Consider the following 14101-nt stretch of genomic DNA (forward strand, 5'->3'; position numbering starts at 1 on the left):
ATTTGTTAAAAAAAAAAGTTGGACATCTTTTTAGAAAGGAAAGGTACAGGTATACAGGGATATACCAAATAAACAAACATGGGAAGGATGTGAAAAAGAAAAAATGTGAACAAGCGCTAAAGACTAAAACACCAGTGTGACAAGTACAAAATATATATATATATATATAAAGGCTGCCTAGTAATACTGTCAGTACTAACAGAAAAAGTGAAAACAAAGAAAAACCTGGCGCCAAAAGTTCATTGGATAATCCTGTACTCCTCAGGGGATCAGCACACTTGCTTGACAGGCCATGTAGGGGAAAAAACACAAATAGACACAGATCATAGTGCAACACTGTAGGGTTAAAACAGGTCTACACTAATACACACACTGCACATATAACATAGAGACTCCTAGTGACTATAAAAACTATTTATTAAATAAAAAGAACTATGCCATAAAATGGTATGGACAAATGAGAACACCGCTGGTCATCCAGATGGGAAAAATCAGAGCCCTACTTACAAGCAGCAAGGCAAATACAGGCAATGCAACAAAAAGTCCTCCAGGTGCTGCTGATGTCTTTGCAGAGGGAATCACATCTCTGCAAAGACATCAGCAGCACCCTACAGTGTTGCACTACATGGCCTGTCAAGCAAGTGTGCTGATCCCCTGAGGAGTACAGGATTATCCAATGAACTTTTGGCGCCAGGTTTTTCTTTGTTTAGACATGGGAAGGATGTTGATCATCTACTATGTAACTATGTAACTGCTTTTAGATGTAGAGTTTAGTAAAAAATCTACAGTAAATGACAGTGAGCTACAGTATGGAATGAGTGGTTATTGGTGCAGATGTGCAGGAATGTGTTAAAGTTTGCATATGCGACTGGCTTGTTTCTTTTTGTGTCAGTTAAAGTAGTGTTAACCTCTGTGCTCACGAGATCAGCAACCGATGTGAGAAGCTCAAATAACAAGTTTCATGTATTTGATCCAGGCACAATTGATGCAAGAAAAAATGATTGACTAATATCAAGTACCTGTATAACATTTTATCATTTGAATGTATATCCCTCATTATACCCATATTATGCAATTACAGGTATTTTCAGTGTATAATTATAGCTTTGGGCCATATACAGTACTAAGCAGTGTTGCTCCATAATACACCCTTCAGCACTGCATAGTAAATATGGTCCATTCAGTTGAATGGGCTGTAAGGTGTCTTCCAATATGGATAGTGTCTCATGGAGTAGCACATATTAGTAAATATGGAACATATATGTTCAAGTTTGAACTTTTCTCATCTACTTCTAAATTTGTCTCCATTATAGACTGGGAAGCAAGAATTGACAGTCATGGTAGGATATTCTATGTAGATCATATAAATCGGACAACAACATGGCAGCGTCCAACAGCCCCTCCAGCTCCACAGATCCTCCAGAGATCAAACTCTATACAGCAAATGGAGCAACTAAACAGACGGTGAGAATGTTATGAAAGAAGAGTTACATAATTTACATAATGCAAGATTCTAGTAGCTGCTGTATCTTGGTGCTTTTCTCTGATATAGCCCTATATATACCAGTTTACAAGTTAGGGAATTACCTGTAGCATATATTATAATAGGCTAATGGCATATGTACAGGAGGGCCCCACTAATACGGCAGGTTCCGTTCTGAGGACCCGCCGTAAAGCGAAAAACGCCGGAAAGTGGAACCGGCCATTTTCGTTAGGTGCACATGCGCAGACCGGCAATGCGCCATTCTGCGCATGCGCGACAGACGGAAACCCCTCCATTCCGCGCATGAGCAACCCTGGGCCGGCCTGTTCTGCGCATGTGCGACCCTGGCCGGCCCGTTCTGCGCATGCGCGGACATGGCGACTCCCTTCTCGGCCCCGCCGTATCGAGCGACGAGAAGCGGGGCCCTGCTGTACCTTTAAATTGTTATGAGAATGATCAGAACTAAGACACAGAGCTGCCAGCTGCCTCACCATCACCGTGAGATTTTCATTGTCATGGGAGACCAGTACTGCACCGACACACTTTATTCGAGCAAATACCCAGTATGTACCTGGCAGATACCTGGAATGCGCCACTCCTCACCTCTGACAAGCCCCGTTGCGTTTGCCTTCCCAGCCTGGGTTCATGCCTGGCTGACGGGCGGCTGATCTGTTAAATGATAATGATTAGGATTTAATAGGCTGCAATGCTTCGCGTGTCTACCAGATGGCATAAATTCATGAATTGTAATGCAGTATATATATATATACTGTGCAGTATTGCAGCCAGCAGGAATAAAATGCTTCAATCCCTGCCTGGAAAATACCTCAATGCACTCGGGCAGAAAACAGTCACAAACCTCAATACACCCGGGTATACCCGAATTCGTGGGACTAGCCGAGCTCGAATAAAGTGTGTCGCCAGTGTACTTTTAACACCTTTACCTTCCGGGATTACTTCACTAAGCAGGATAGAATAGTGGAATAAAAAGGGGTTTATTCTGGTAAAACCAGCAAGCACAAAAAATAGCACAAAACAGGGAAATACAAACTTAACTGAGAGTCTGGGGGAAGTCTCTAGCCTCACTAGGTGCAGGGTGCCTGCTTCAGGCCAGTCCGCTCCATGTCCAGGAACACCACGTTACTATCCGCAGGATAGATACCTGGCTTTCCCTGCTGGCTGGGTCTTCATTGATTTCTAGAACTTGGCCGCAACTGTAGAACTTGTGCTCCAGATAGGCTAGGCTTCTCCGGCACCTCCATGCCTTGTGCTTTGCACTTTTGAAAAGCCCACCAGTGCTTCACCGGAGCAAGTGCCAAGTATCTTTGGTTCTCTGATCGGGCAGTCCCTTTACATAGACCTCAGTGTCCTATGTTTAACATGGAAGAGGGACTGAAGACCAATCAGAGAATAGATCGTAACTGCAACCGCTAATCATAAACTGGAGGTTTGGCTGCATGCGTAGCAAATGGAAATATTACTGTATGCTCATTTGCATGTCTTAGACAGGTCTGCCACCCCGCCTTTCCCCACCATCACACAGCACACAGCACTTCCACTGCAACAAGGGATTCTGGGAAATGACATGCAAATGAGCACACAGTGCAACCTTTTGCTTCAAAACCATTTATATATATATATATATATATATATATATATATATATATATATATATATACATATATATACATATATAATATATATCAAAAGGAGGGCTACTGAGCGTGGCCAAATGTATACAACAAAAGACAGAAAAGCCCAATGCTACATCCAATTTGACAAAATATATAGTAATTAGTATATAGTTAAATACTTCAATAATAATATTCTCATGAATAAGGGTCATTTAGTTAAACCCTTTGGCCAAAGCGTTATAAGCCTGCAAGCCAACGTCAAGGCATTACCAAATTTGCAGGTCAGCACCCCGACATCTGCATCCAAATATAGAAAGAAAAAGTTACTATAATTGATACTTTAAAATTCCTTAAGGGCACCAAAAGGCTACAGGGAAGCATCTTTCAGAGGAAAAGAAACACTAGTGCAAGGAATAATTCTTTGCAATTGAAGGGTGGGAGATTCAGGAGAAATATAAGTAACTAGCTGATATACCCGGGTTGCCCGGGCGTGGAAGGGCAGGGAGCATGGAGTGGAAGGGCGGGGGGGGAGTGGAAGGGCGGGGGGAGGGGCGTCGAAGGGCGCGGGGGGGAGGGGCGTCGAAGGGCGGGGGGCAAGGGGCGTAGAAGGGTGGGGAGGGCAAAGGGCAGGGGGGAAAACGGCAGGGAGGGGCGGGGGGGCAAACGGCAGGGAGGGGCGGGGGGGCAAAGGGCAGGGAGGGGTGGGGGGGCAAAGGGCAGGGAGGGGCGGGGGGCAAAGGGCAGGGAGGGGCGGGGGGGGCAAAGGGCAGGTGAGGGAGGGGAGGGCAGGGGGCAAAGGGCAGGGCGAGGGGAGGGCAGGGGGAGGGAGGGCAAAGGGCAGGGGGAGGGAGGGCAGGGGGCAAAGGTCAGGGGGAGGGAGGGCAGGGGGCAAAGGTCAGGGGCAAAGGGCAGATGGGTAGGGGGGGCAGGGGGCAAAGGGCTTGGGGGGCAGGGGGCAAAGGGCTGGGGGAGGGAGGGCAGAGGGCAAAGGCCAGGGGGCAAAGGGCAGGGGGCAAAGGGCACGGGGAGTCAGGAACGCGGTATAACTCATTCCCCTGCGTGTACTCACCTTGTACACGGCTACGCTCCTCTTCCTCCGGGTCACGGCCGCCCTCCTCCTCCACCTCGGGCTCCTCCGCGGCGAGGCTGACACACTCCGGTGAGGAGGTGCTGTGCCTCTCGCGGGGAGAGGCGGAGACAGCCGGATGAGCGCCCTCGGGGACGGGGAGCGGCCTGTGTGAGGGGTGAGCCGCAGAGAGCGTGCTGAGTGTGTGTGCGGGGGGGGTGAGCGACGGGGGCGGTTGAGCGGGGGGGTGAGCGGGTGAGGGAGAGCACCGGGTGAGGGAGTGGTCTATGGGTGGCCGCACTCCTCTTCCTCCGGGTCACGGCCGCCCTCCACCTCGGGCTCCTCCGCTGCTAGGCTGACACGCTCCGGTGAGGAGGTGCTGTGCCTCTCGCAGGGAGAGGCGGAGACAGCCGGAGGAGCGCCCTCGGGACGGGGAGCGGCCTGTGTGAGGGGAGAGCCGCAGAGAGCGTGCTGAGTGTGTGTGTGGGGGGGGGGGAGCGGGGGGGTGAGCAGGTGAGGGAGAGCGCCGGGTGAGGGAGTGGCCTATGGGTGGTGAGAGCCGTGGGGAGCGCTCTCGGGGATGGTCAGTTGGGGGAGCGGTCTATGTGAGGGGAGAGCCGCAGAGAGCGAGGGGGGGTGGTGTGTGTGTGTTTTGGGCCGTCACTCCGCCTCAGGCCAATGAGAGGTGTGCGGGGGCGGGCGGGCGGCCCAAGGGACCAATGAGATTTCCCCTAGGGACACAGGCCATGCAGACAAACATACAGTGCTTTCACAAATATATAGTCGAAGTAGATGGAGAAAAAAAAAGCAGTAAAAAAGGTTTGATAAACACTTGGGCAAAGAATTACATGTGAAACCCCCAAGAGTATGGTTGCCAACTGTCCCACATTTAGTGGGGTTGTCTCAAATTCCAGCAATGTCTCAAGATGGTCAGAACAACACAATGTCCTAACTTTGGGAACAGTATGCAATTTTTTTTTACTGAATTTAAAAGCAGGACTATGTATGCACTTGGTGATTAGTGAGAAGGTGAAAACTGGAAACTGAAATCACTTCTCTATATGTATGGAAAAAAAGGCAAGTTAGTTGTGGCAAATGGCATTATCTTCCCTCGTTAACTATGACAATTGCAGGTATCAGAGCATCCGACGAACAATGACAAATGATCGTCAAGAAGAAACGGCAAATGCCGTTGATAGAGCTGTGGCTGGCGATGATGTTGATTACAATGATTCTAATGCAGGTTAGATGAAAATAATACCCTTCATTTTACTTCATTGTCAATAATGCTCTTTTGCAACCCCTGATACTGTAGGTATCCTTTTTAATGTCATTATGTCAATAACTTGTTCCACAGTAGAAACTTTCACATGAACAAATATATTGAAGAATGAATGAATGTCTTAATTTATATAGCACCATTAATGTACATAGCGCTTCACAGCAGTAATAGTTACAATCATATAAATAATAAGATATAAATAACACAAAGGGAAGAAGTGCTCTGACATAAAAGTAACATTTAGGAAAGGGAGTCCCTCCCCCGAAGAGCTTACAATCTAATTGGTTGGTAGGAAGAACGTACAGAGACAGTAGGAGGGCATTCTGCTAAGTGCGTCTGCCAGGGGCCAAGGTTAATGTGTGAGGTGTTAATTATCAGCCATGGAGCTACTCATATGCTTCCTTAAGCAGGTGTGTTTTAAGGTGGGTCTTAAAGGTGGATAGAGAGGGTTCTAATCGGATATTGAGGGGAAGGGCATTCCAGAGGTGTGGGGCAGTCAGTGAGAAGGGTTTAAGGTGGGAGAGGGCTTTAGATACAAAAGGGGTAGAGAGAAGACATCCTTGAGCCGAACGCAAGAGCCGGGATGGTGTATAGCGAGAAATTAAGGCTGAGATGTAAGGAGGAGCAGAAGGGTGTAAAGCTTTAAAAGTGAGGAGGAGAATTGAGTGTGTGATACGGGATTTGATGGGAAGCCAGGAGAGGGATTTCAGCAGGGGAGACTCTGAGACAGATTTAGGAAAGAGTAAAGTGATTCTGGCATCAGCATTTAGGATACATTGTAGGGGAGACAGGTGAGAGGCAGGAAGGCCGGACAGCAGGAGGTTACAGTAATCAAGACGGGTGAGAATGAGGGCCTGTGTCAGAATTTTAGCAGTTGGGCAACAGAGAAAAGGGTGTATCTTTGAAATATTGCGGAGGAAAAAGCGACAGGTTTTAGAAACGTTTTGAATGTGAGAGGAGAATGTGAGAGAGGAGTCAAGTGTGACCCCTAGGTAGCGTGCTTGGGCTACTGGGTGAATGATGGTACTTCCAACAGTAATGTGGAAGGAGGTGGTAGTGCCAAGTTTGAGAGGAAGTAGTAGGGGCTCTGTTTTTGCCATGTTAAGTTTAAGTCGACGGAGGGCCATCCAGGTTGATATCGTAAAGAGACATTCAGAAACTTTGGTCTGTACAGCAGGTGTAAGGTCAGGGGTAGAAAAGTAAATTTGTTTGTCGTCAGCATAGAAGTGATATTTAAACCCAAGAGTTGTGATTAGGTCACCTAGAGAAAGTGTGTACAGAGAAAAGAGGTCCCAGGACATAACCCCCAGGTACCCCCACAGAGAGATCAATAAAGGAGGTGTTAGAAGAAGAGACACTGAAAGTATGATGGGAGAGGTAAGAAGATCTCGGATAGAGCTTTGTTATGAATACCAAGAGTATGGAGGATGTGAAGGAGAATAGGGTGGTCCACGGTGTCAAATGCTGTAGAGAGGTCGAGTAATATGAGCAGAGTGTAATGACCTCTGTCTTTGGCAGCATGGAGGTCATTAGTTATTTTAGTGAGGGCTGTTTCAGTTGAGTGAGCAGTGCGGAAGCCAGATTGTAGAGGGTCTAGGAGAGAATGGGTGTTGAGAAAGTGGAGCAAGCGAGAGAATACAAGACGTTCACGGAGTTTAGAGGCAAAAGGCAGGAGGGAGACAGGTCGATAGTTAGAAAGACAGGTAGGGTCAAGCTTGCTGTTTTTGAGTAATGGTATAACTGTTGCATGTTTGAAGGAGGAGGGATAGGTATACGAGTAGAGGGAGGAGTTAAAAATGTGTGAGTGTAGGGATCATAGATGGAGCAAGAGGTTTTAGGAGATGGGAGGGAATGGGGTCAAGAGAGCATGTGGTTGAGGGAGAAGAGGAGATCAGCAGTGACACCTCCTCCTCTGTGACAGTGGAAAAAGTCAAGGAAGGCAGGAGGAGAGTTAGGAAGCGGTGTAGGATGGGAAGAGGAAACAGAGGGGATGTTCTGACGTATGGATTCCACCTTTTCCTTAAAATAGTCAGCAAAGTCCTGAGGTGAGATGGGGGAAGAAGAGGCAGCTAAGGGTGGTTTGAGTAGAGAGTCAAAGACAGAGAAGAGTTTGCGTGGGTTAGACTTGTGCGTGTTGATTAGTGAAGAAAAGTAGGTTTGTTTAGCCTGAGAGAGGGCAGAGTTGAAACAGGATAGCATACATTTGTAGTGAAGGAAGTCTGCGAGAGTGTGAGATTTCCTCCAGAGGCATTAAGAGGAACGAATGGAGGAACTTAGCATGCACATGTATGAATTTAGCCAGGGTCTGGGGTTAGAAGAGCAAGGATGGAAGGGAGAAAGCGGGGCATGTAGATCAAGAGAGGAGGATAAGGCAGAGTTGTAGTTCCTGACAAGGTTATCATGGTCTGTAGCAGAACTGAGAGGAGAAGGAGGAGCGTAAAGTGGAATCAAAGGCTGGTAGGTTAATAGAGCGCAGGTGTAATGCGTAGCTCACCACAAATGAAGCGCTGCTGCGGTGCTGAGATAAGGAATTGAGTAACGCCAACCCACAGCCACACGGGCGCGCCTAGAATGTAGATTGGTCGTGCAAGCCAGGTCAGGAGTATAGATGTGAGAGTAGTAGAGGGGACTTGCCGGATCAGGATTGGAGAGTAGCGGATCGTCTGGGTACATAGTCAAGTTCAGGATTGGAGAGTAGCGGATCGTCGGGGTACATAGCCAGGTTCAGGATTCGATAGTAGCGGATCATCGGAATACTAGCCAAGGTCAGGACTGGAGACTGGAGGAAGATTGAATGATATCCGGATCAGGAGTAGAGAGGTGCGGAGTCCAAGGTACGTAGCAGGTCAGGCAGCGGCAGGATCAACAGACACGGCAAGGCAGGAGTTACAAGAACAGAATGCAGCAAGGCACGGCGTCACACTAGACTATGCTCAGCAATGAGTGTCTGGAGCAAGATGGTATATGAAGGGAGATCCTTCAATGAATAGCTAGGGTGGAACCAGGAAACCGAATCCTATAGGTTGCTGGTGCACACAGGTGTGCCCTATGATGCAGCCAAATTAGGAACAGAGGCGGGACCAAGCGCATGCCAACCCGCGCACGTCACTGAGGTCAGGGGGCGGAGACCGGTGCGCAAGTTACTCCCACGCTGGTCCTGTCCGTCACCGGGGCGGGGGCGGAGATTGGGGTGTGTGTCAGAGGGGAGGCTGGATGAGCGCACCCGCCGCTCGCCGGAGCGGGAGGCGGAGATGGAGCCCGGGCGGGGAGACAGGCCGCGCAAGATCCGCGCGCTCGTAACAGGGCCGTGAGACTGCGCATCCTGGGTATCCGTCGCGGCAGGGACTTTCAGGTGAGGAGACGGTCTCCAGCCGCCAGGATGGCGAATCCTCACAGTACCCCCCCTCTAGGAGCGACCTCTGGGCGACTCCACGGTGTCTTGTTCGGAAATTTTGTATGAAAGATACGGACCAGTCTGGCTGCATGAACTCGATGACTCAGAATCCAGGACCTTTCCTCCGGTCCGAAGCCTCTCCAATGCACCAGATACTGTAGCGAACCTCTGGAAATCTTGGAATCCAGAATAGACTGTATCTCATACTCGGTTGGCCTTGGACCATATGAGGAGAAGTAAAAGGAACAGGGAGCGAGTATGTATTCTGGACCACGGGTTTGAGAAGTAAAACATGAAACACAGAAGGAATCCTCTTGGAAGGAGGGAGAGAGAGGCGATAAGCAACTGGATTGATCCTCTCGAAGATAGAGAAGGGTCCAAGAAATCTGGGTGCGAATTTCATTGAGGGGACCTTCAGTCTGATATTCCTGGATGACAGCCAGACTTTGTCGCCAGGTTTGAGGTCCAGGGCAGGTCTGCGATAGCGATCTGCCTGAGTCTTTTGCCTATTGACCGCTTTCCTGATGTTGACCTGAATCCTTTTTCAAAGGTCTTGTAATTCCCTGATCCTGTCATCGGCCACTGAGACCGCCCGAAGAAGGTAGAGCGAGAGGAAGAGTAGACGGGTTGAACCCGTAATTCATGAAGATCGTAGACTCCAGGGTCGAACCACTACTGTACGTGCGTTGTTGTGGGCGAATTCTGCCCAGGGTAAGATTTCCGCCCAGTCGTCTTGGGAGTCAGACACAAAACAGCGTAAATATTGTTCAAGGGACTGGTTGGTCCTCTCTGTCTAACCATTAGTCTGCGAGTGGTATCCTGAGGAGAAATGAAGAGCGATGCCCAATTGGAGGCAAAACGAGCGCCAGAACCGAGATATAAACTGTGACCCTCTGTCTGATACTATCACCATAGGTACTCCATGTAGGCGGAAAATCTCCCTGATGAAGATATCGGCTAGTTTAGGAGAATTGGGGAGACCCTTGAGGGGTATAAAGTGTGACTGTTTCGAGAATCGGTCCACTACCTCGAGAATCGTGTCCATACACTTGGAGATAGGCAAATCTACAATGAAATCCATGGACAGGTGTGTCCATGGCTAGTCTGGAACAGGCAGAGGTTGAAGAAGACCCGAGGGAAGGATTCTAAGAGTTTTAGTCCTGGCACACATTGGGCACGCAGCTACAAAATTGTTTACGCCTTTTTGCACACCAAAATGTACGGGAAATGAGATCCAGGATCCTCTTGGTGCCGGGATGTCCGGCAGATTTGGAGGAGTGGCTCCACTCGAGAACTTTCGTGCCTTGTAGAAACGAAGTGAAGAGACGATCCTGAGGAGGCGAGATGCCGGGAGGAATGTGACATTGTTGGCGGACAATGTCTTTGAGTGCTCCGAAAGAGGTGGCTGAAAGGATACATTTAGGAGAGAGGATGGGCTTTTGCTGGTCCTCCAACTTGTCGTCCAGAGAGAATTGATGAGATAAGGCGTCAGCCTTGACATTCTTGGATCCAGGGAGATAGGAGATTATAAAGTTAAATCTAGAGAAGAATAGCGACCATCTGGCTTGACAGGCTCCCAGGCGACGTGCTCCCTCAATGTATAACACATTTATGTGGTCAGTCAGGATTGTTATGGGATCTTCTGTACCTTCCAAAAGATGTCTCCATTCTTCGAGAGCTAATGTCATGGCCAGGAGTTCACGATTCCCGATATCGTAATTGCATTTGGCCGGAGAATTTAAAAAAAAAAAGAAAGCACAAGGATGTAAACTGGACAGGGGATTCTTTCTCTGGGACAGGACAGCTCCTACTCCAACGTCAGAGGCATAAACTTCAAGAGTAAAAGGAAGTATAGGATCAGGATGGGTAAAAACAGGGGCGGACACGAAAGCCTTCTTGAGAAGTGCAAAAGACTGAAGCACGGGAGTGGGCCAGGAAGCAGGATCCGCTCCTTTCTTGGTTAATGCCGTGAGTGGAGCCACTAAAGAAGAAAAATTCTGGATAAACCTGCGATAATAATTTGAGAATCCAAGAAATCGCTGCACTGCTTTAAGTGTAGTAGGTTGAGGCCAATCCAGTACCGCTTTGACCTTGGTGGGGTCCATGGTGAGGCCAGTGTCAGAAATGATATATCCAAGAAAAATAGTAGATGTTTGATGAAAATGAAATTTCTCGAGTTTGGCGAAAAGCCTGTCTCTCGTAAGCGAAGGAGCACTTGTTTCACATGATTAACGTGTTCCTGTTTGGATTTAGAAAAGATTAGGATGTCATCGAGATAGATGATTACAAAGGAGTTGAGAAGATCCCTAAAAACTTAATTGATGAAGTCTTGAAACATTACCGGGGCGTTGCACAGACCAAAAGGCATGACCAGGTACTCATAATGTCCATCTCTGGTATTGAAAGTAGTTTTTCATTCGTCACCCGGACGGATCCTGACAAGATTGTAGGCACCTCGTAAATCCAATTTAGAGAAGATATTAGCTCCCTGTAATCAATCGAAAAGTTCAGAAATGAGGGGGAGAGGATAACTATTTTTCACGGTAATTTTGTTGAGTCCCAGGTAGTCTATGCAAGGGCGTAAGGCTCCGCCCTTCTTCACGAAGAAAAATCCAGCACCCGCAGGAGAGGTGGACTTACGTATAAATCCTTTCTGTAAATTCTCTGCAATATATTCCCTCATTGCCTTGGTTTCGGGCATAGACAACGGGTAAGAGGTTCCCCTGGGTGGCATAGTACCCGGAAGCAGATCAATGGGACAATCGAACGGACGATGTGGAGGAAGAACCTCGGATTTGACCTTATCGAACACGTCCTGGAACACGGCGTATTCCTCTGGCAATTGTACCCTTTCCTTTTCCTCAGACATGGTGGTACCCCCAATACTACTTGCTTCTATGATGCAGTTCTTAGTGCAGAAAGAGCTCCATTGAATGGGTTCTTTGTTGAGCCAGTCCACCCGGGGGTTGTGAATCTGTAGCCAGGGAAGGCCGAGGATCACGCTCATGGATGGTGTGTGAATAACGTTGAGTTGTATCTTTTCGAAGTGATTATTCTCAATTTTGAGATGAAGTACCTCCGTCTCCAGTGAGATAAAAGCCGGATGAAGAGGTCTTCCATCAATGGCTTCAAGAGCAATGAGACTTATTTTATGCCTGATAGGAACCAGATGGCGTTCCGCGAATGCTTGATCTATGAAGTTCCCCCCAGAACCTGAATTGAGGAAAGCAAGCGTGGAAGCCCTCCCCACAGAGAGTGATAGGGAGAAGAATGCGAGAAGGGTTGTCAGCAGAAATAGGGGAAAGAGAAAGCGTTCCCAATGAGACTCTCTCAGGTCTCATGGGAACTTTGCGTTTCCCGACTTTTGGGAACAGAAGTAAGCAAAATGTCCAGATGTATCGCAGTAAAGACATAATCCGGCATTCTTGCGTCGTTGCTTTACGTATTTGAAAAGACTAGTACCCCCCAATTGCATAGGTTTGGAAGTATCCGGGAGTGGAATCTCAGATTGTCTCACCTGACCGGGAGTGATCCGGGATGGGGTGACACGATGATGTGAACCCTCTCTGATCTCCTTTCCTGAAGGCGATGGTCCACCTTGATGCAAACGGCGATTAGTTCTTCCAAATCGGTGGGGCGATCGTAGGTTGCCAGCTCATTCTTCAACGCTTCGGATAGCCCCTGCCAAAAGTCTGCGGACAGGGCTTCGTCATTCCAATCTGTCTCTGCAGCTATAGTCCTAAATTCGAGTGTGTATCTAGCAACAGGGCGATTCTGTTGGGAGACATGGAATAGTGCAGAGGCAGCAGATACTATACGACCGGGTGTATCGACCACCCTCCGGAATTCCCTGGTGAAGGCTCAGATATCCTGTGTGAGGTCGGATCTTCGTTCACAGGCGGGAGCGGCCCAGGCAAGAGCATTGTCTATAAGAAGAGAGACAATATACACTGGCGACACACTTTATTCGAACTCGGCTAGTCCCACGAATTCGGGTATACTCGGGTGTATTGAGGTTTGTGACTGTTTTCTGCCCGAGTGCATTGCTTTATTTTCCAGGCAGGGATTGAAGCATTTTATTCCCGCTGGCTGCAATACTGCACAGTATATATATATATACTGCATTACAATTCATGAATTTATGCCATCTGGTAGACACGCGAAGCATTGCAGCCTATTAAATCCTAATCATTATCATTTAACAGATCAGCCGTCCGTCAGCCAGGCATGAATCATGGCTGGGAAGGCAAACGCAACGGGGCTTGTCTGAGGTGAGGAGCGGCGTATTCCAGGTATCTGCCAGGTACATACTGGGTATTTGCTCGAATAAAGTGTGTCGCAGCAGTACGCCACTTTGGCGCGAAGAGATGTGAAATGGGAACCTGATGAAACCTGCATAGGTGAAACGCGTAGAGTGCGATCCAACATTGGGTAGCAGTGGGACACATTGGATGATACCGGTCTGCGTACCTTCCCGTATTCTAACTGTCTGAGGGCGCCTCCTGGAGACGTGACGATTCAGAGTGACGTAGGAGGAGGGCATACACAGAATCATCTGTCCGCTTACAGCTCGGTCTCCAGCCACTCTGAGGGATTCCCTTCCAGACACGTGAGAACGGGCGTTACACGCTACACAGATTGTGGGAGCTGAATTCTGTCTGCGTGCATAATATTATCCGAATTGCATGATTATATTTAAAAAAATGTTCCGGTGCATACATTTATGTGCATATCTTGGTGAAAGCTGCTATTTCAGGGCAAAGATACCTTTATGTACATGCTCATACTGAGAAATTTGTAAGTACAAATTTCTCTGGATTCATTGCTATTAGTTAAGTCCTTCATACAGTATAGTATAGGTCTTCACCACACATTATTCTGGTGGGTGAAAAGGTGACTAAAAACCTTCCACCATATAGCATATAAAAATATTACTTGTGAGCACATTCACATGTCTTAGACAGGTCTGCAACCCTGCTTTTCGCCATTATCACCTAGCATACAGTGCTTCCACTGCAGCAAGGGATTCTGGGAAATGACATGCAAATTAAATGCAAAAGATCTTTTGTCTTGAAGCCATTATTACATGGCACCCTTAAGCCAATGCTCGCTGTTTTAAACACAGCTTTTAAACATAGCCTGGGGTGAGATGCAAAGCCAGTGAACCCACTCACAGACAGACTGTTTCGATCTTGTGGGTCTCATCAGTGTGAGGTTGCTTGTACTGGCTTTGCAATTTAAG

At 48.0% G+C, this 14101-nt stretch overlaps 1 protein-coding gene across 2 annotated transcripts in view; it reads left to right on the forward strand.

The window, feature by feature from the left end:
* Positions 1-14101, forward strand: part of HECW2 (HECT, C2 and WW domain containing E3 ubiquitin protein ligase 2) — a 241888-nt gene that overhangs the window by 113977 nt on the left and 113810 nt on the right. For both annotated transcript variants that reach the window (XM_075608335.1, XM_075608334.1), the window contains 2 exons: positions 1314-1464; positions 5317-5426. In XM_075608335.1, coding sequence (XP_075464450.1) covers positions 1314-1464; positions 5317-5426 — 261 coding nt within the window. The remainder of the gene's footprint in view (positions 1-1313; positions 1465-5316; positions 5427-14101) is intronic.

The sequence above is a fragment of the Ascaphus truei genome, chromosome 7 (genome assembly GCF_040206685.1).
Source record: "Ascaphus truei isolate aAscTru1 chromosome 7, aAscTru1.hap1, whole genome shotgun sequence".
Taxonomy (NCBI): Eukaryota; Metazoa; Chordata; class Amphibia; order Anura; family Ascaphidae; genus Ascaphus; species Ascaphus truei.